This window comes from Rhea americana, unplaced genomic scaffold (assembly GCF_003343005.1).
Source record: "Rhea americana isolate MKP2758 unplaced genomic scaffold, rheAme1 scaffold_67, whole genome shotgun sequence".
NCBI classification, from domain to species: domain Eukaryota; kingdom Metazoa; phylum Chordata; class Aves; order Rheiformes; family Rheidae; genus Rhea; species Rhea americana.
The window spans coordinates 434,650-457,676 of NW_028186834.1; the positions used below are offsets into that span (position 1 = coordinate 434,650).

Genomic DNA, 23,027 nt, shown 5'->3' on the forward strand with positions numbered 1-23,027 from the left:
TACTGTCAGAATGAGGGAATTTGCACTTTAACTGCGTTTAATGAACCGAGATGCAAGTAGGTTTAACCTTCCACTTAATGCTGCGCATTGTGTGACATCATTTCAGGCCACAGTTCATTGGGTCAAGTCATGAACATTCACATACATTTCACAATATATTCTTAATCGGGGGGCTCGTTTTGGTAATACACACTTACCCTTTGATAGTTGCACTGATGAGTATATTTAAACATAGACTGTTGGAGTATCTATATCATTGGAGTGAGAAATGAAAATAATTTCAATAAGTATGTTGAAAATAAAGAAAATGCCACTTGGCTTTTATTGTTCACATTGTGAGATATTTTACCAAGTTAATCGTACACATAAAGTTTAGCAAATAGTGATATTGCACATGTTTTCAGTCCAAAACTAACTTTCATTTGTTATCTACACAGGGAAGGGAACAGAAAAGCTATTTAGCTGCTATTTCAACAGCTGAGCTTGTATTCATAAGCCTCTTTGTTAACCTCATATAAATGTGCTTTAAAATAGAAACTATCAAACAAATCAAAATAGGAAAGGTACATCATATAAAATAGATATTTTTGCAAGCTGTGTTTCTCTGATGGATTTTAGGCCTGTTTCTTAAAAAGAGAGTTTTAATCCCCACTAGGAAAGGAAACTACCTTTGCCTTTGAAAATACTGTATGTCAGACATACACAGTGACATGAAATACCAGTCAGAAATACGTGGATTTACTCACCAGTTGTTATGCCAAAGTCAGAATTCAAGTCATGAAGCAAAGACCTAGAAGGTAGTCAGTTGAAATACAGAAACTCCAACAGCTTTAATCTTATCTCATCTAAATGCATGGTTTATAAACCCATAATGCACTGTGGGGATGTCATGTGTTTGTCTGTTGGTGGGTAGCAATTAGAATTATTAGGTATGGTGAATAATTTTCTTATTTTATTTAAATGATGATCACAATTCCTATGTCAGTATTCTGAAGCAATGAAACTCTGTACCTTCAGCTGCCAAAGTCCATTGAAAAGTAGCTCTGACTGAGTGTACATAAAACAAGGAAATTGTTGTACTTGTCATTAGTCAAAACAGTGTTAATTATTTGAACTGTAAAAGTTTACTTTTTATCTAATGCAGGATTTTTACAGAAAAACAGAGAAAATTGTTTTGGTTTTTTGTTATTTTTAAGATGAATTTTCTTCTGAAGCATTACCTTTTTTATAGCCAGTAAGAGTTGCATTTTGTTTCAACTGGCATCAAAACTCACAGAGATATTGACAGCAGGATTTCAGCAGTTAATTGCATTGCTTGTGGAGTAACACCTTTACGCCTTTTTTCACATTACCTGTTCTCATAATCTTTTGGTTTTGTTTAGCTATAGTTACCATCAAAATAATAATGATAAAAAATATTAAACCATCTTGGAATCTGTGGTTAGTCTTTGAGTTGATAATGCGAATTTTAACCTCCTCAGAACTTCTTTGTGAGCCCATGGCCAAGAATTGCAAAGATCCATGCTAGCAGAAAGGGATCATAGGATGCATACGCCCACTGATGCTGTCTTCCTGCTTTTCCAACAGTCCGTAATTGAAAGAAATGCAAAGGCGGATTGTTAAAATAGGAGATATGCTGAAAAGCTTTATGCTGCCAAACAGTTCCCTTAGACAGATAAAGATAACATTTTTTTCCTCCAGATTCATTTGAGGCCACAGTTCAGGACATGCAGTAACCAAGGTTTGGACTCAACCACAGAAAGTAAAGAAACAAGCCTCAGAAATCCAAAGAAAAGTATTCAGCTGTCCAAGACAAAATCAAACTCTTCCATACTTTCCAAAAGACATAATTAGGGAAATGTAGAAAACAAAGGCTTAAAGAAGATATAAGAAAAAAGAAGAGTAGGACCTGTGCAAAAGCAGTATTAGATCTTGCTTCTAGAAGTTGAAACAATTTGAAGCAGTGTTTTCTTAATGAAAGTTGCAATACTTCTCTTTGAGAAGGATATCTTCCACAGAGAAGATGAGGATGATTTTAAACACAGTGAGTTTCTTATTTAGTTGATTTACTTTTTTATTCTTACTGTGACAATATTCCCAAGACCAATTTTAGTAGACACCTGTGCTATGCAATAGAGTGAATAATCCGACCTCAAATAAAAGGAAAGCACTAAAGCACATCAGTAATGTAGTGGTTTCAAAGCGAAATTGTACTGTCCTCCTTTCTCTGTTATCTGGACAGGGTTTTTTGAAGATAATTCTGGAGGGGTTTTTCATTAAATGTATTGTAAGATGGAGAAAGGAAGAATGAAAATGGGGAAGAAAAGAGAGTGGTAGAGAAGATTAAATTTGAGATTGTCCTGAATGTAAGGCAGAGAGTCAGATGAATTGGCAATCAGAAGAAGAGGAAGTCTGAAAGCTAGTAGATGACTCTTTATTTTCTCATTCACAATCTAAACACAGATAAAAGTAGTTTTCCTATTGTCTGTTCAGACCACTGTTTTAGGACAGCTGCCAGTGACTGTGTCAAGGAATTGTTAATAGAATCTTCTAAACCCTTTTTCTCTTTACAAGCTAAAATGGTTTAGAGGAATGTGAAGAGAAGCGAGTAGGAGGAATGAGTTGAAGACAATTACGGTGATGTAGAGAAAAAAGTTTAATTCCATATATGTCTCAGTTCTTCTTGCCAACCTCAGTACAAGCTCCAGTTGATCCCAGTGTCTTCTGYTTTTCTGGCACCAAAGCAGTTCTTAACAGGAGCTTGTTTATAATTTTACCAAGCTCGTATTGGCAAGTAAGAGATGTCAGAGGAATAAATGAAAAGAGGCTTCTGAGAGCCACTGTGCAGTAGCCTCAAAGACTTCCTTTGTAAGTTCTGCTCCGTCTTTAGGGAATACAGTTTATCCTTCCTGCACGTCTGGCTGCATTATGTATGACATCTATCTGGTCTCTAAGAGACAGTTAAGGACTAATATTTTTCTAAACTCATCTCCAATTCATTGGTGGAGAATTTTTAGAAAGAAGAAATTGGAAATGGCTGGCTTATTTGTATTCTCATTCAGCAAGAACTCTTCTCTCTCGGCATGATCAGTAGGGAATGCAAACTTTATACACAATCAAGCCCTTATTAGCATTCACTAAGGCAACAGAGAATAAGATTTATCTATTCTGAAGGGCAATCCTAAAGCCATAATTATACAAGAGGAACTGAGAGGAACTGTAAACCTCTAAGAGCATACTTTGCTTTTACCAGCCTGAACTGTTAATGGCATATTTTTATCCAGAAATCTTCCTATTCAGTTTCTTATTCAGTTTTTAAAACCTGAATCAACTGAGCATTAGTTGTATGTTGCAAATAGAAGTTGTACTTTTCACCTAACAAGTCTATGAATGAATTAATTCACTGTGACTGCACATCAGCCTCTAAAAGGGATGAATTTGTGAAATTGCTCTAGTTTCAATGAATACTCTGTCAGGTTCTGAAAGATACAGAATATACTGCAACTGATCTTTGGATATAAGGTGCTGTGCAATCCAGATTGTGAATTCTTAGCAGTATTTTTACAAATATGAAGAAATTTCTTTATTCTTTTTTTCCATGTTATTTTCCTTATTGCTCAATAAAGAAGGTTGATAGAGAGTTTAATATCAGAATGTTAAAATTTAAGGTACTGACCTTTTCTTTTTCTATGCACCACTGAGGGTATCTTTTAAGAATATGTTCTTACATATACTTACTATCTTTTTAGCATTCACATATTAAATTTCTTAAGGATTTCTTAAGGATTCTCACTGCTAGGTTGTGTAGGGAACATGTATAACACTAGAAGCATATGAGATGTTTCTGAGTCACATCCAGTAACTTCACAAATCCACTGAAAGCAGAACAAAAGGGAAATCAGGTTCAAACGGGAAACAAGAAATGCTTTTTCTATTTATTTCAGAAAATGTCAGTTCTATCTGTTCTATCAGTTTCTCGTGTTTTAATAGCTAACTTTATCTCGCATCTCAGTTTCTCCTCACAAATTATCTAACTGCATATGCAGTTCATGCAAGAGAAACAAAGTTTAGGGGAGAGATTATATTTTGTATTATACCAATAGAGTTGTAAAGAATATAGACACTTTTCAAACAGATCTTTCTCAGTTGTTATAAAAGCAGTGCTATATCAGTTAATTTAGTAAAGTATATTACTCTCTCCCAAATAACTTTGTTTCTTTAATGTCTTTACCATAATTATAGCTTACGATAATTACATCTTAGTATTTTTATTACCATTATTTGCATTCGTACATAAATATTATCAAATTAGAATGCCCTTGCACTAGGCGTTATAGAAATATAATGAAGTTCCCGTTCACAGTAAACATGATTCGAGATGATACAAGACATAGCAAATCGTATTGGTCCTTTTCTAAATCTGACTGAATTTAAGAGAGTTTGTAAATACTGGGATAGGCTTTTGAGCAACCTTGTATGAGTGTGTCTGAGCAGYTCAAGGAGATAAAAGCAAGGTTATATTACTATACTGGCTCGTATATGAGGATAGACATTTCTTTCTTTTTAGATTACTTTCAGCATAAAAGTTTGTGTAGTTCTGTGTATCTAAGTTTGGATCTTCTGTTTTCTAGGAGTAGAGACATTCAGAGGACAACTCACAGTGTTAAATTAGTTGCCTATGGTTAAAAGTGTTGACTACTCAGAGAGCTTTGTGTGTTGTATTTCTAAATTAGAATGAACATCCTCTCTTCTGTAATGAAGAATAAGCCATCCTGAGTTGTTTAATTGCTTGCAGTCAGCAGATGCATGGCTTTTGAGAGCAAATTTGGTAGAGAAATCAGTGGCCTTTCAGATTAATTAATAGGTATGTTTCGTACTGGAGCTTGAAAGAAGGCATAACTTTGGTAGCAGAACCTGACAAGTGAACAGTGAAGAGAATAGGAATTWATTCTTTTCTAAAATGAACAATTTGGCTGAGCAGTATATTAAAGACAACGGTGAACAAATGGGGAAAACAAGTTCTGAAATTTCTTAAAAGAGAGAACAAAATGCTGGAAAGTGATGACCTGGGAAAATTAGAAAACTAATTCCCACAGAAACGTAACAGACAAGAGAGATGTTCTTGCCAGCTTTATCTTCAATAGGTTGGAGAAAGAGTTTGTGTGTGTGTGTGTGTGTGTGTGTGTTACGGAAATCTGAAAGGAAAGAGCACATTTCTCTTGATGGGGGAACTTTTCTGAAGCTCATACTCCATAATGCTCTACCCCTCTCCATTCCTTTCCTATCAAAAGGTTTTCTTAAGTGGGAACAGTTTCTGTGTATGTATGTACACAAGACTCACAACTATGGCAGAACTATAATCAAAAAAAGATACAGTCTGGTTGTGGACAAGAAGGACATAGCAGATTGAAATCCCCTCACCTAGTATTTTTTGAAGATTGATTAAAAAAAAAAAAAAGCTATGGCAGCGAAGAATAGCTGTAGCATCAAGAACACTGCATAAGAGTAGAAGGCAATTCTAACCATGATCGGCTGTAAAAGTGGCAGAGAAAACAGAAGCTTTCATCAGATATCTTACAATAAATGTTTTCCATATTATTTACTAGACTAATTAATGAGCTACTCAATTACAGTTACAACAGGAAGTTCACTCTATTATGCTAGTTGTTTAAAATCTTTCTACTAAAACCAGATTTGTTATAAATGTCTTGAATTTGAACAAATCAGCAGATTTTAACTTCGCATTATAGAAAATCTTGTATGTAGTTTTTATATATATATATATATAATATATATATATATATCCAGTAATTTCTGATTCTTTTCATATCTTTACCACTTTGATCCATTCTTTTCATTTTGGGTGCTCAGTATAATTTCAGCTCCAGTAATAATTATTTAGATACATTTTATCTTTATATATTGACTGTATGTTAATAACATTAATACATGTATAATATATGTACTGTATACATTTTCCTAGTAGCGGGGAGTTTGCTGATCTTCAACTGCTTTGATGATTCCACTTCATTCTTTTGCTTTGGGATCATAAGGCCAAGTTGCATCTCAAGTCTTGTTTCTTTGCAGTGAACCACATACAGCAGCTATAAATTATGATTTATATATAGTATAATTTGTACATATTAGTATGTAATATATTTATAGTATAATGACATTTGTGTTTAAAGTGACATTTTATTTTTCTTTGTATGTTTTCTTTGAGTTCCTCGAAAGTGTTTTTCTGTATAGCACCATAACGTCAGTTGCTTGTATGATGAAAGCCTTACTTCCAAGAGTATCACTAAATGCATTTCAGGAATAGTACAGTGATTTAGTTTAAGGATTTTGTTGTGCTATGTCATGTCAGAGAATTGGGGGGGGGGGATTATTTTAATTTGTATCTTTCAATGCTATTTAATATAGATAGTAAACAACTATAATCCAGATGTTCTATTTTCTAGTCTTACAAGTAATTTTAATGTTAAAGATAAGACATTTACAAGAGGAATTTTAATGCAAATATTTTTCAAATATGAAGTAAGAAACTTTCATTTTGATATTTTACTTTTTTTTTAAACATAACTGTATATGGCTTGACCAAAAGGAAATGAAAAGTTAGAAAATTACCTTGTATAATTAGGAAATACCATTTTTAAGTAAGAAACATTTTCAGTTTCCTCTCAACCTRTATACTGTAATGACAGTTTCACAGATTCTACTGTATTTCTAGACAAATCTTTTAATGCTGCATTCTTTGTCAGTCTTTTGATATGCATTGGTATATTGAGTTGGAAAGCAGTTCTCTACAAAAATACCTCTAACTGCATATTGTGTCTTCTATATTATATTTTTCAGACAATGCCTGTGGCACAAAAAAAAAAAAAAAAAAAAAAAAAAAAAAAGAAAAGGAAAGACAGAGAAGGAAAAAAGTGCACATTGCCACCAATTTAGCCTTTTTGCTAGTTTTTTCTATTTGTTCATAAATTTTACTATCAAGTTGTTCCTTTTGGTCAAGTGCCAATGTATTGAGTTTGAAGTTTTTCAGCGTTCTGTTCTGAACGTGTGCTTCCCAAGCAGTCATCTGTTTCTAAACGCAGAACAAGCTATAGCAGAGATTGCGCAGTTTTGTTAAGGACCTTGGCAGCAGACTAGGTGCAGTCTTAGTTTGTGCCATTCCCTTTCGGAAGTCATACTGCTTTTCTGTAGAATGTTGCTGCTGTCAGAACTGTGCACTAATTCTGTAGGGGACTGGAGATTTGCACCCTAAGGTGTTCACTGTAGCACCTGCACCACTTAATTAACTCCAACATGTCCTTCAGTGTCCAGCTCCGCAGCTATTTCCATCTGCRTTTGTTTGTGTGTAGCTCAGGTTAGGCAGTAGCACTGTCCTGCTTCACCCTTCTGGATAATATGAATGTCTTTAATAGAACCAGTGGTCTTACATAGTGCTGCTTCATCGATGTCTTTTTATTTGCCCATGCTGCAAATGTGTCTCTTTAACAACAAAACTGGTGGCAGTACTACAGAAAGGAAGCCTCTGATACCAGGTGTTTTGGAAAGATACAAAATAATGCGCATCAGCTGAAACCTGAAGTCATTTCCCATGCTGGATACTAAGCAGTCTGAGTTTAAATATTCTAATATCAGAAAAATGTCTGCTGTTACTATGAATAATTTCTGACTATTGTATCTGAAGACAAGTGAAACTAGTTAAAACCTGCTTATCTCTTCCACATCCCTATAGCAACAGTTGTCCATGTCCCAACCCCATCACTGTTCATGTGCCTACTCATAGCTTATTTTCTGTCTCAAATTCCCTTGCAAACAACACTTTTTTCCCTCTGGAYTTCATTTCTCTTTTTATTCTGTTTGCCCAAGAAGAGTCTTTATTAGCTTCCTGGACCATAAAAGAGCAATCATTTACCTCTAAGTATAGAAGAAAATGGCTCGCATCCTATTAGCCTCAGTTGCATTGATGTTTGTTGGAGACAACAAACGTTTGGAATAAAGAAAATGAGGTGGCACCTAGCTAACATGTTTTTATGAGACGTTTATGAAAAAATACCTCAGAAGTATTTTAATATTGCTGACTTTCACAATTAAAATGCCAAGAAGTTCTTTATCCAAAGAACTTTTAATCTTCCTACCTTAATTTTTCTATCTATTACATATATAGCTGAAGGGTTGCTTAGCTGCTGTGAATTTCTTATCTCTTGTGAGATTTTGAAATGTCTGTACATTATGCAGTTTTCTTGTAAGCTTATACCTGCTCCTTTCCGTGGAAATCTCTTGTTAGTTCCACCGTTTTATAATCTTTCACCTGCTCTAACATGGGCTTGTTGTCATGATTCTCTTATACAGCTGAATGTGTTTGAAACTTTCAGGGTAAACATTTATGTAGAAAGTTAAGGTAGGTCTAACTCCTAACAAAATCATTCCTTTTCAATAGTGAAGTTTTAAGTGAAAATTGCCTCTCAGAAGGAGCTTTAACCACATACGTTGCATTCCCAACAACGTTGCAAAAATTCTCCTAAGAAATATAAAACTTTCTGTTCTATGGTTCTATGGTCACATGCCGACAGTTTGGATACACACAGAATATATGAAGTATGAAGATTTATGGTGTTTCTCTACAAGACTAGAGATACTGGCTTTGCAACCATTCATTGCATAGTGATCTCTTGAAAAAGCAAATTCCTTAAAATAGTAACTTAGTAAGGTAGGCTATCAGTGTAATCATTTCCATTGGATGTAATTGCTCAAATGGGATCTATAAAAATGGAAAAGCTGCAGAATAGGAGAGAACATCTTTTGATTAAAATCGTAAGTGTAACTTAGAATGTACTGAAGTGGTGGTAAGCAGCAGAGAAAATGGTGGTTGGTTTGAGTTTTAAAGTATATTATTGTGAACAATATTTTCTGCAATTGCTTAATAATAATTGGGAAGAGTTAAGTCCTTCATGGAAAGGACATTTCAGTATGTATTTACCATCTATGAGATTAAGCAAAAGAACTTAATAAATTATAATGTATTTTATCTATTGTGTGAACATTTTTGAACCAACTAACAATCAATAAACATTTTTGAAAGACCATCTGTGCATTGTTTATCTCCATAGAGTTTGAGCTGAGCACTTCCATAACATATTGTAGCAAAAATCAAATTAGAACCAAGAAGAAAGTTCAAATGTAATGTGAAACCCAATGAAAAGATTTGTATGAATGTTAGATTGCACTGGAATAGGCATAAGAGCAAGTTTTGAAACTAGTTGTTCCTCCACAGCGACCTACAAAGACAAGAGAGTCAAAATCACCTCTGGCAAAGCTAGCTAGAAATATCCTGTAAGAATTTCACAATTTTTTATCCTCAGTATTTTGTACCTTTCCAAATCTTTTAGTATCATAGGACAATGTCAGTGGTTAGGCCTGTCCACCTTTTAACTCTGCGATTTGTGTCTAAACCTTAGAAAAGTGTCAGATAACAGTGGTTCTGTATGCAAAGTATTCTTTATAGCATCCCAGTGGAAGCCGACCATAGAAGAATATAGTGTGTTTGTGCTACGCTGCCCCTTAACAAATAAGCACAGCTGGACTAAGTTGGCTATGCATAGATCCAGCTCACATATTGCTTCATTATTGCATAGTAAGTAGTAATTCCTAAAATAGATATTAATACACTGCTTGTTATGGCTGTTTTGTTATTTAAGAATTTTGGAAAAAGACTAGAATTAAGATTGCAATGAGAGTAATAGGAATTTAAGGTACAAAGCTATAGTTTTCAAGTAGTGTATTCAGAATGTTCAGAGTGTCATGGTGTGTTGCTCTCATGAAGCTTCTTGTTGGTTTTGTAGAATCACTGTTATCATTTGTGTAGTTCTTGAGAAGCTGCTGGTGGTTTCTTTAATAGGTTAATGCGTTAACAGCTAACATCTATTAATTTCGCCATCTTAATTGGATCCTTTTAGATGTTCAGCCAACTGGTCAGGCACGCAGTGTGAGAGGCCAGCTCCCAAAAGCAGCAAGTCTGACAACATCAGTACAAGTAAGTACTTCAAAAAAAAACAACAGCTATCACATGTCAAATTTTGTTCTGTTTACAAATTATAACTTGAGGATATTTTTGAAAGAGAGTTTCTGAAATGATATGTGGTAGTTGCCTATTTTTTATAAAATAGCAGATGTAAGTCTTTCTCAACATTTGATTGACATTCAGTGCTGTATGAGGTGGTTTGGATAGATGTCATATTACATAAACACTCTTTTAAGGCTAGCCTGTACTTTTCTTAAAAAAATGTATCAAGTGACAGGTGCTTGGTGATATCACTGCTGTGCAGAGTGTGAGTACAAGACCTCTGACTATTTAAGTCCCACTGAAAGCTTCAAAAATAGAATTGTAAGTAGTTCATATGTTTTGCATTGGCTGTCTGCAGAGATTTGAAATTTTCCTACTATGAGAATCATTCTGGAAGTAAGAATAGCTCCTGCCGTGTTTTTTAAACATGTCTGTAAGCATAAAAGGTCAGTATTGCTATGCTATCGGTCAGTTTAAACTGGACAAGGTAGCCTGCAGTGCACCGAGTATGCTGACGTATCCTGCTGTACATCCCTCAGTCATATTTAATCCAGATGGAAGGAATTGCCCACTATTCAGGTCGGCTTGGTCACCTAGCAATCCAGACAAGTGAAATAGTATCAACAAGCTGGAAATGCTCAAAAAAGCAGGCAGTATTTCTTGTTGAGGAAATACCTGCGATGATTTAGAAAAGAAGTGTTCATCGTGGACCTGGGGTTAGACCCCAGGCTGCACGATGATCGCCAGAGAGCAACTCATGCCTGGTAGGTTGTTTTTTTATTTTGCATTTCTTCCTGTACTCGCACATATATATACACACATGCATATATACACGCGCACATATATAAATGCACCTGTGAAGACATAAACAACTGTTTTTTCTTCAAAGTGGAGCTTCTTCCAGTTTTTCACACAAACGTAGTCTTACAATGGCATTGCTGGAGGGTCCTTTACGTGTCGAATCTTCGTAAGTTTGAATGAATTCAGAATGCCTCAGGTTTTTATTCAGTAGTGCTTCATTCTGGGCCTATCACAATCTGACTTGGCTTCCAGTAGGTCTTCAGGTAGAATCCAGTTACATAGTTTGTAGTTCATTGTTTAGACCATGTTTAATTTAGAGCAGAAACTGCCAACAACTTACATAGTTGTCAATCTAACATAATATATGAATGATATTTTTATTTTTAACCAGTTACGTATTGCAATCTTAAAGAAAATTTGTGTCGTTTCGCATTTTCCTCTTAACTGGAGTCTTGTAGTCTGCAAGAGCCAGTTTCAGAGCTGTTACAGCATAAAATTATTTGTAGCATGTATTTCCCTGTTGCCAGATACTTATATTAGAACTGTGAAATTCTTAGAAGCATACGATTGCTGGCCTTCTTCCTGCAGGTAGTCTCATGTCACTGAAGTCACCTGCCAAAATAAAGTTCAGACAGTTTTCTTCATCTCTGTTCTCCCCTCTTCACCTTTCTTTTAACATCACTGTCTGATCTGTGCACTGTTTTTCTGCCACATTAAGCATTACTGCAGTTGCCTTGATTGCTTATATCAACATAACAAAATTATTGGCTCTTAAGCTGAATGCAGTAAAATGCAGGAATGTACCAACCACCTATAAATGAATTTTGCTTACTGCTTTTCATTTTTCCCACAAGTAAAAGTAATAAATATATATAAAAGCTAATAACAGAATTATTCAGTCAGATCCATGACTACTAAATCTTTTAAATTAATAGGCATGTGATTTAAATGAAGTGCTAAAGATGATGGAGGCAGTTAAAGTCAGTGACCACGCTACTCAATCCAAGCTGTTGCACGCATAATCATAGGGTAGAACAGGGTAAAATTTAGAAGAGTTGTGTGTAGTGAGAATTAACCCAAAGTTTTGATCCCCAGAATAAAGGAGCACATGGTTTGTTGATAAACTTACTTGTAGTGCATACCCAATATCTGTAACAATATTTTCCCATTTATCAATATTCAAATCTTCAAATAATGAACCTCAGCACAAATCACATTATACATTGGTAAGGGAAATGCTTCTTTTTTAAATTAATTGACTGTTTCACATCTGTGAAAATTACAAGATCAGAAAAAATTACAGTTGAAACTGTGAGTATTCAATGATATTCAATGATATTTCCTTTTCCTGTTTCAGGAAGCATTGCAATCATTGTTCCTCTTGTTTTATTGGTGACCTTGATCACTACTCTGGTAATTGGACTATTTCTTTGTAAAAGAAAACGAAGGTAAGTAATTTTATACTTTTGCACGATATAAAAAATATATTTAAAATACAGACAGCTCTTTTCATATCAGAAATCTACTTTATACATGTTGAACAAGTATTTCATTAAAAAAAGTGTTTCTGGATGCAATGAGTTAGTTACATTTTGGTTCTTGTAGGAATAATCATCTCCATTATTTATATTCCAGCATACAGTAGATAAGAAAGTATAGTTCTTTTCCTGTCAAACTTGACCAATCCTGCAAAGCCGTACAAGTGTTAATGTTTTTATCTAGAGACTTAGTGAACTTAGTAAACAGAATTAATAATTTCATTGAAACGATGTAATCAAGAAAGAATGCTCATCTCTATAATTGCTTGTAGATAGTCTGTGCAGAATTTCCAGTTTCTAATTGTATTCCCTCTGATTTATTTACATGGATTCATATCATTTGATTTTATATAATTTAGGGTGAAAATGTAAACAATATTCAGGGTATCTACCATAGAGTCCCAAGCCTTGTCATCACTACTGCATTTCTTTAGTATCTTGTATAGCAAGTTTCAGGACTGACCAGTAAATCTTTTGTTCTCTATAATTCTCTATAATGTTCTCTATAATTTAGCTGCCTTGGAGCTGGTAATTAATTTAGAGAGGGCAACTATCGTTTTAACTGTGGCAACTTCTTCAAAGACGATGTTAAGCCTAAACAATACCCAAGCTTTATGCATTTGAAATTTTTTGGTAAAAAATCTGAGTATACCTGTACATGATTGGTATATTGGTGAATTTACCAAGGGAAGTTTATAACTTGGAGACAGGTAACCTTGGTACAACAGAGATTTGGGGTATTTATAAAAGGAAAACTAATTATATATGCAATTTTCTGTTGGCTTTGGAAAAAATAGAGGCAAAAGGGATGAGAAGTGGTGAGTCTGGAGCAAGAGAAGGTTTACAGAAAGGAATAGAGAAAGAAAGGAGCAGTGGACATTGTATACCTTGACTTCAGCAAGGCTTTTGACACTGTCTCCTGTGGCATCCTCCTAGAGAAGCTCAGGAAGTGTGGGTTTGACAAGTAGACAGTGAGGTGGATTGAGAACTGGCTGAAAGGCAGAGCTGAGAGGGGTGCCATCAGTGGCGTGGAGTCTAGTTGGAGGCCTGTGGCTAGTGGCGTCCCCCAGGGCTCAGTACTGGCTCCAGCCTTGTTCAACTTCTTCATCAACGAAGGGCAAGTGCAGAGTCCTTGCACCTAGGGAGAAATAACCCTAGGCACCAGGACAAGCTGGGGGCTGACCTGCTGGAGAGCAGCTCTGCAGAGAAGGACCTGGGAGTGCTGGTGGATGACAGGTCGACCATGAGCCAGAAATGTGCCCTTGTGGACAACAAGACCAATGGTCTCCTGGGGTGCATTGGGAAGAGTGTTGCCAGCAGGTCGAGGGAGGTGATCCTGCCCCTCTACTCAGCCCTGGGGAGGCCTCATCTGGAGTCCTGTGTCCAGTTCTGGGCTCCCCAGGACAAGAGAGACATGGAGSTACTGGAGAGAGTCCAGCGCAGGGCTACGAAGATGATCAGAGGGCTGGAGCACCTCCCTGTGAGGAACTGCGAGAGCTGGAGGGAAGAGAATACTGAGGGTGGATCTTATCAATGTGTACAGGTACCTGAAGGGAGAGTGTCAAGGGGACGGGGCCAAACTCTTTTCAGTTGTCCCATGTGACAGGACAAGAGGCAGTGGGCAGAAACTGAAGCACAGGAAGTTCCGTCTGAGCTTGAGGGGGAATTTCTTCCCTGTGAGAGTGACGGAGCACTGGACCAGGTTGCCCAGAGAGGCTGTGGAGTCTCCTCCTCTGAAGATCTTGATGGCCCACCTGGATACAACCCTGTCTGACATGCTGTAGGTGACCCTGCTGAGCAGGGAGGTTGGATTAGGTGATCTCCAGAGGTCCCTTCCAACCTTACTGATTCTATGATTCTATGAATAAAAACTGAGATAGGCAGTGTAGAATGGAGTAAATGTTATGAGGATCTTGACCATGTGCGAATATAGAGATGAAGGTTATATGAGAGAAGATGGAATTTACACCACTAAGAATGATAGAGCAATAGGTAGCAGGGGAAGCAAGGATATTTCTGCTCTGTACAGACCCCTGGGAGAGAGCTGATAGCTTCTTCATGCTTAGAAAAAGGTGGCACTGGAGATAGAAATATAACAAGTTAAAATCAGACTCCAAATATAAGTGTGGCCTAGTAGAGAGCACCTGGCCTGGGAATCAGAAGGCATAGCATCTACTGCAGGCCTGTAATTGCCCTGCTTTTGGTCCTGAGCAGCTTACTTCCTTTCTCCTGTGGCTTATTACTCACCTGTGAGGCTCAGATGATGACTTCTTTTGTAAAGTCCTTTAGAAATGGGTGATGAACCTATTACTGCTGCAGATACGACCTTCCATGAGACTATTCAGTCCTCCAGACTGTCATTGCCATCTCACRCCTAGCATCTCTTCTGCAAACTCTGTTGTTTACTAGTAATCATAAAATTTAAAATCTTTTTCTAAAAGTCAGCAATTAAAAAAAAAAAAAGATTGCAGTGTTAGTAACACACTTAGCAAGCCAGGCTCCACAGACAGCACATGTTACTGTACCTAAACACCAAATTTAATGACAGCCAAATTCTGACAACTAGTTGAAGGTCTGTAAATCATTTCAGTTGAAAAAGTTACTCTCACTTGTTGAATAGTAGATCTTCAGTAGTAAAATAGAAATGAACCTGAATAGAAATGAATAAAAAACCTTTTTTCTTGAAATTGTATTTGAAAGTGTGTATTAGCTTTTTTTTTATCTCTTCAGAAAAGACTTTCAAGTATTAAACTAGGTGTAGATTGTTCAACAGTTATACAGTGCAAGTGTTTAAGAAATATATTTTTCTATGCCACTGCAGAAAAATATAGGTCTTTTAGCATCTTATGACGTCCCTAGTAGTCTTTTGTAATTCTAGAGAACATGCTGCATCAGGAAAAACTCTTCAGTTTATTTCAGTTGCTCAAACTAAAATCTCCCTCTTAGCTAAAAGAACTGAATTTAGCAACTCAAGCAGATAAACTCAATCATGTGAAAGTCATGTACTGATCTTCGTTGTTATTTAATTCAAGTTTAAAAATAAGAATTCACCTTTACTCAAATTTGAAAAAAAAATCCAGTTGAACTTCAGCTTTTCAATAACCAATTGATAAGGAATACAAACTGGAATTTTTAATACATCACAGCGAGACTGTTTGCTTGTCCTCAGACTATGACTGACTTTGGCCAACTGCTTTCAAATGAGAAAGTTGATGACTCCTATTAGCTCCATCCAAATCACTGCAGAGAATCTGCAATGAATTTGCAAAGTCTTCCTTGGGAATTGAGGGAAATGTGGAAATAGTGGGAGGAATTCAAGGGCATAAACAATCAGTGAGTGCATTATACGAATTTACACGGCTACAACCAAACTGAGAAAAATAGTAAAACGCTACAGTCCATTTCAGATCTGCTCATATGCTCGAAATGCTACTTTGTTTGAAGAATACAAGGACTTTCTTATTGTCTCTGTAGGAATTGCTGTTTCATCATACTGATTTAAGATAAATAAAGTTAAACTAATACTTTTTTAAGATGAAATATTCAAGACTTGAAAAATCACTAGTTTGTTTTTTGTGTTTATGCATTGTAGGACAAAAACTATCAGAAGACAACCTATTATAAATGGAGGAATCAATGTAGAAATTGGCAATCCATCATATAACATGTATGAGGTGGGCCATGATCACAGTGAAGGTGGTCTTCTAGCTTCAGATTTTACTGTAAATGCAGAAAAGGTAATTTTTTTTTCTAGTGGAAAACTACTTATTTTATGTGTTACAGTGGTTTTAACCTTGAATGTAATTGATGGAAACTTAAAATAACAACATTTATATTTAGCTATTCAACGAATATAAAGACAAGTTAGATTTCATTAGAAAATCTTCATGTATATTTTACAAATTGTTTTGCAGTCCAGTGCTGGTTGATGGACATTCTTACTGGTGTCTGCATTTTACCAAGAAAGAGTTAGAACAAAACTGCAAAAAGCATTTTTGTCATAGAAATATCTGCCTTAAATTACCAAATTATAACCTATCTTTTTTAATCTAGTCATGAATATATCGAATGGAAATATATTACCATTACAGTCTGCCTTTTGAAATGCRAAAGAGTGTGTTCATACATTTGAGACTACCTTATTTCATATATGAAAAGTTCCAAAAGCACAAAGCATTCAGAGTCCTGGCTGGATAGATTAAATGTTTACACAAAGCTGCTAAGCGTTATCGTTTTATTGTGAAAGACGCTGKCGCTTCTGCAGCATTGCTCTTTAGTGGTTGAACTCCCCGAGTGACGTGCTGTGGGACGRACAGGGTATCGCTGCGGTGTCTTTCCTAGAGCTCTGTAATCAGACATGCGGCGAAGGGCAGCCGTCACTCTGCGGCATTTCTGACAAAGCAATAACCAAATTGCTGTCAGTGTGCAGAACACTGGAGGTAAGACGAAAAGGGACTGACTCACTGGAGGATGAGTAAYGGAACCGATGCTTATTTTGAAGCTTGGCTCTAATGCTTAATGAAAAATGGTTTTCAAATGCTGAGTTTCGTTCTCCTTTTGAATGGGAGAATCTTCCTAGCTAAAGAGTACTTGTAAATAGATGAAGTCTTTTTAAATTTTAGGTAGCTCTAAAAGAAYGTTTTTAATCACTGCACTGTTTGTTTAACAGTGATTACGAGTACACATRGAAGATGCTCTGTTAGCACAGAAACTAAAATTTTCTGTTTATACAGGCCAGATACATAGGGGGAGGGCCCACTGCATTCAAGCTTCCCCACACAGCTCCATCCATCTACCTAAACTCTGACTTGAAAGGACCACTATCTACAGGGGTGAGAAATGATGATTCCAATTCATTTCATTCCACCACAGCCCCTTTCTAAACAAAKTTTGTGTGTCATTTTAGAATAGAGGCGTTTTCTGTCCGTTCTTTATTTTGTTTTATTTTTACTTTTACTTACTGGTTAATTGGCAAAAAGAATGACAGGAAATAATACATTTCAAATTTGAAATAAGGAATGCCTGTCTGCATACAACATTTCATCTGTACTCATCATTATAATATGATCTAAAGCTATAAATRTATCTTTGCAAAAGAATACAAAAGCAATACAAAATATCATGCTTTTCATAGCATTAAACAAAAATGACAGAAGTATATCTTGATATATTGTGCAATATATAGGGRATTAAAGGCATTTAGCGAAGTTTCCAACTAAAAAAAGTTTCCAAGTAACTGAAAACAAGTCATTTTAATTTGTATACATATACACTAAAATGAACAATTTCCATTAGTATTTGCAATGCATTTTTGGATTGTTCAGCTTCCAGTCAATTTTTGTTGATAATGATAACTAACATCATAAAATAGTTATGTATAAAACATCAGAGTCTGACTGCAATTTAGCATGATTTTGCAAACATTGACGTTTAAAATCTTAAAAAGAAAGGGACATCAATATAATGTTCATTTTCATATACCTCACTTTATATTTTCATCTTTGTGCCATTTGTATTGTTGCATGATAAAACTAAGTTTTTTAGTATTTGAAAGTTTAATATTTTGTGTAGAGTATGATATTTATGATGGACCACAACACTGTAAATGAGGAAAGGTAGAATATATGCCCATTTCTATCATTAATCGTTTCCATTATTCAAGTCACTCTAGTTACTTTCTGTATCTCATTGTAGTGCGTACTGCATTATACTATTGGTACCCACATCATAAGACGTTATCCACTGCTTTATATATGTCAGTAACTCCATGAGGCACTGACAAATGAGAAATGTCATTATACTGTTGTAGCTGTTTTCCTTAATAGTGATTGTCAATCAAATGAAAAGTCCTGCCAAATGAAATAAACCTAAATTTCTGTTATTTTAAATTGCTGATGATAATCATTACCACTGATGTACAGTTCTCCAAGTCAGTGTGGACAAACAAGTATAACTGCAAATTTGCTTTCATAAATTACTGCAACAACTGATTGCCTATTTATGTGCCATTGATATAAAAGAGTAGCTGCTTCTTTCTTTCTTTTTTTTTTAAATGAATGTGACTCACCTTTTCCTGCCTCCATTCCAGGAGCATTTGATACCAATCAATCACTTTATCATCTTTAAGAGAAGGAATAGKCAGCTTTTAACTAACCTGGATGAGTAGCTGCCACATCTAGCTAGCCTAGAGAATACGTAACTCTTGGTTCAGAGAGGGTATTGGTGGAAAGGGAAGCGCCAAGATTCTGAACTGCTTTTAATCCACATTAGCCAAGGCATAGTCAAGGTGTTTGCAGGAACATTTACGCACTTCTGAGCTGGGTTATTCTGAGGTTCTGAAGTTCAGCCACTTCTTACATGCACCAAACAAATCTACCTGTTTTCTGGWTTTTTTTTCAGCTTACTGCTGTTCCACTTGCAATATTTGAATACACTAAGCTGTTTTGTTTTGTTAGTTAGAGAACAATCATAAGGTACCCTTTCCAGTTATAAGTAATAAGCTGACAAGCTAGCTGGATAGCAGAGGTYGTCTATGAGACAGTAAAAACAAAGTGTGAAGGAACAGATGGAGACAGTTACATTAAAAACCCTACATAATGCTTTCTCTTTAGCATGAATGTTAGAAGAGTAAGTTTTCATCCATGTTACGCATCCTTCTGTGCTGTTAGAATCAGGATATTCTCATGTACTGAAGTGCTTTGCAGAATCAAAAAAGGACTTGTCCTATGCTTAAGTACCACTCATTGCAATAGATTTTCTTCATTACAGTCCAAACTACCAAAATCATTAACACTGAGAAAATACTTCTCAATCTGTAAATACTATGATGTGTTAACAGTTATGCTGGTTTATTATTAAATTAAGTTTAATTTACATTATCAAAGTATTGAATTTTTGGTCAAATCATGTTGTATATTTGGGCCACAGAATTCGAAAACATGGTCAGCAATTGATGGGATGCTGATGTCTTAGAACAGGTAATATGCAGAACCTGTTGGTTGCAGTTTTCTACTGTTAAACTTGTCACATGGTCTCACAGTGCACCTCCTCTGTAAACTTCTTCATATCTATTCTGAAATCTTCCGGTGTAATAAGGTGGACAAGTCAACTTCAGAGACATTTTTCAAGGTTTTTGTTTTTATTATYGTCACTGTTTTTATGGTTTTAGTGTCATGCTGTTCTGCATGTCATGTCATTGATTATTTTAATAGCATGTCTCATACCATGTTTTTAATTTTAACTAAATAATTAACTCATTATCAGGTTTTCAGAAGTCCAGGTACCTATTAAATATGTCCAATTATAWTTTATGTGCACTTGTTCTTGCTTTAACAAAACCATTTCCATTTCCATAAATACTTATTTCTTTTTAACCTGACTGATAGAATGTATGCTTGATTTCTCTGCAGCCAACAAATTACTCCAATCCAGTATATGCAAAATTATACGTGGATGGACAAAACTGTCGAAACTCCTTAGCAAGTGTCGATGAAAGAAGAGAACTCCTTCCAAAGAAAATAGATATTGGGATAAGGGAGACTGTGGCATAATCTGCTGTTACCTTTTATACGCTGTATAAATGTATAAAATATAAGGATTACTTTTCTATGTACCAACAGTATTATAATTGTTTCGGCATCAGCATTACCTCTGTTTTTTGTTTGGTTGATTGTTTTCTGGGTTTTTCCTTTGCTGATGACTTTTGACTGACCATTTGTAAGGTATTTTTATGAAAAAGAAACTGCACTACGGTACAATTTACAACAATGCTGCTGAATAACACACCTTTAAATTTGTTAAAATTGCAAACAACGTATTCGTTTGTAGCGTGAAAATGAGCAATCTATTTTCTATGAACTTTTTTGGTTCTACTTAATCAATGAAGATGGTATCTGCACTTTTTCATTATGTAGTCTGGAAGCTGTAGTACAGTGTGTAATTTTGTTTATTTTAAATCGTGAAAGAATGGTTGAATGGTCTACTCTCTTCTTTGTGCCCATTAGAATTTCTCTTCAGATCCTGATAAAGATAGATAACTTTTCACAAACAAACATAACTTGCTTTTAAATTAGCTGTAGGTTGCCAAGAAGTAAACAAGACTATAGAAATGAAACATCTAATGATCTGCATGAACACAAATGATTGTTTCAGAAATTCAGTGACTGTACATGATATACTAAACATATATACCATGTAAACAAGCTTTGTATTTATTAAAACCTTATAGAACATAATAACAATATATCTTGAAAGCTGAAACCTTACTTGCTGTGGGACAAAGCATACGAACTCCAACAGTCCTGTAGGACAGTAGCCACCCTAGAGCACAAGAGGGCATTGCCTACACATGCATTATATGTTTATCCACTTAATCACATGCATTACTTATGGATTAATAATTCCCCAACACATACCAAGCAGTAGAAAGAAAAAGAATAAACTTTTAAGCACACACACATGATCACWGCATTGAATTTTGACAATCACAAAAAAAAAGTTGTACTTATTTAATGATATACTAACGAATCCAAAACACACCATTTCTTTGAAATGAAGATAAACTATAATGTTGCTGAGGTAAACATAACCAATTTGCATATTAAAGGAATTTTACTTAAGCCCAAGTTTTARTAGTCTGGATTAAACATCAAAATTCAATTACAAAAACTGAAAGGCARGAGTATCAGTTTCCAGCACTTCCTCTGACCTAGTCTGTTTTCTGTTGTTACRAAGAAGAAAAATCTGACTCACTTTTTTTTAATTTTGATGGAAATAAAAAAATACAGTTTCTTTCAGGTTTAAACTGAATCAAAATATTTTATACATAACTGTAAAGGCACAAAAGACTTATTCACACATATATTGTGGAGGACTCTTCATTCTTCTGCAAGACATGACTGACTTTTAGCTATCATAATATATTAACCTAACAGATTAAATATGTTTGTGGTTGCTCTTTATTCCCTTTGTACAAGCATTACAAAAATAACTGCTGTTTTATAAAAGATTTTTGTTGTACTATTGTGCATGCATACTACCTATTTCTAAACTTTGCCATATTGGGGCCTTTATAAACTCCTGATTTATGTAATACTAGTGCAATTTTGCTTGAACAATGTTATGCATATCATAAACTTTTTCAGGTTCTTGTTTAAGTACATTTTTTTAAATTGAACAGTATTTTTCATTTTGGTTATAATAGTCATTTTGCCTATGTTTCTACAATGAAGTGTTAAATACTTTATAAAAAGATTGTTGACTGACTTATTTAAATGAAAATCTACATACTTATATCAGTGTGTTGACTAGTTTTTAAATTTAARTATAAAATGAAAACTAAAAGAGCAAATTGAAGAGATAGAATGGTATATTGTACAAATGCCTAAATTCCTTTTTTAATAGTGACTTTTACTTTTTACACAAATTCCRTTTGAATGTTTTTGCAGCTCTGCACGTTTTTGGATAACTTTAGGAGGTGTATAGCTGTATATTATGTCAATAGAATGTTAAAAAATATTTTCTACAAAATAGTGAATCAAATAATAGTTTCATATCATATATCTATGATATTACAGGTTCTGCCTTTAATCYGTTGAAGTCATCAGAGTTGAATTTGGCCCTCAATTTTTGCGTAATTGTAATTTTTATGAGGCATGAGAAGCTAGTTGCTCTTTGTGTAAGCATCGTTGTTTATTTTATGGAAGAGTCAATCTTAAATGTTAATACCCAGGAAGAACTAAATTTCAGCTAGTCCGTACAGGCTGGTTTGTGCATGAGTTTGAAGTGGTAAACTCTTATATTGACTTGATTAAATTTATTATGATGTCTCACACTTCCTCTCAGTGAGACATTTTTGTTTGCTTCATATTAGCTAAAATGTAAACTATTTTAAAAGTTTAAATGTCTTCATTTCCTTAGAGATACTCAGACAGTTGGCAATATTGGAGTTGTTTCAGATTTACGCTGGGGTAGTAGGTCAGAATCTGGGCTTGTAAGATGARTTTTGATGGAGATCCTGAGCTCTGTCATTTCCATGCATAAAGATCTCTAAATTACAACTTGGTGTAATAATCCCCAGTGGACTGGTGGGGATGAGGGAGGGTTTTTTTTTCTTAATTTGCCACGATTCTCCATAGGAACTGTTCCTCACAATCCTTRTAACAGCCCCAGAAGGCCTGGGTTCTGTACCAACGTGAAACACATGGGGAGCTGAAGGGTGGCAGGAGATAGGCTCAGGTCCTGGTCAGTGACCCATGTGTGTGTCCATATACACACAGTTCAGAAGAATGATTTTTAATAATTATTAATGCCACAGATTTTTGTGTGTATTAAGTTAGCATAAGTTTAGGAAAAAAAATCTGGATAAATGCGCCYATATTGCTGCCTAAAGCATTAGTCTCTTAAGGGTATCTTTTCTGAAGATTCGAATGACATTTCRTGTGAAATGCTGGTACTGTACTATTTCACTGAATTCACCAGGCTAATCTTTTTCCATAATACAMATACTTTTTCTTTTAAATGTGATTTGTGTTTTTGAATTGGTTTATCTTTTGGTAGAGAACAATGGTTTTGATATTCGCAAAAGGAAAGCTCTGTATTGGAACGCCCTTAAAATT

General features: G+C 35.1%; 1 protein-coding gene across 1 annotated transcript in view; it reads left to right on the top strand.

Moving 5' to 3' along the window:
• LRP1B (LDL receptor related protein 1B) overlaps positions 1–20,118 on the top strand; it is a 236,065-nt gene extending 215,947 nt beyond the window's left edge. The window contains exons 68-72 of the mRNA XM_085320958.1: positions 9,966–10,042; positions 12,231–12,321; positions 16,004–16,148; positions 17,145–17,243; positions 19,821–20,118. Of these exons, the coding sequence (XP_085177084.1) occupies positions 9,966–10,042; positions 12,231–12,321; positions 16,004–16,148; positions 17,145–17,243; positions 19,821–19,961 (553 nt within the window). The 3' untranslated portion in view covers positions 19,962–20,118. The remainder of the gene's footprint in view (positions 1–9,965; positions 10,043–12,230; positions 12,322–16,003; positions 16,149–17,144; positions 17,244–19,820) is intronic.
• The last annotated feature ends 2,909 nt before the right edge of the window (positions 20,119–23,027 follow it).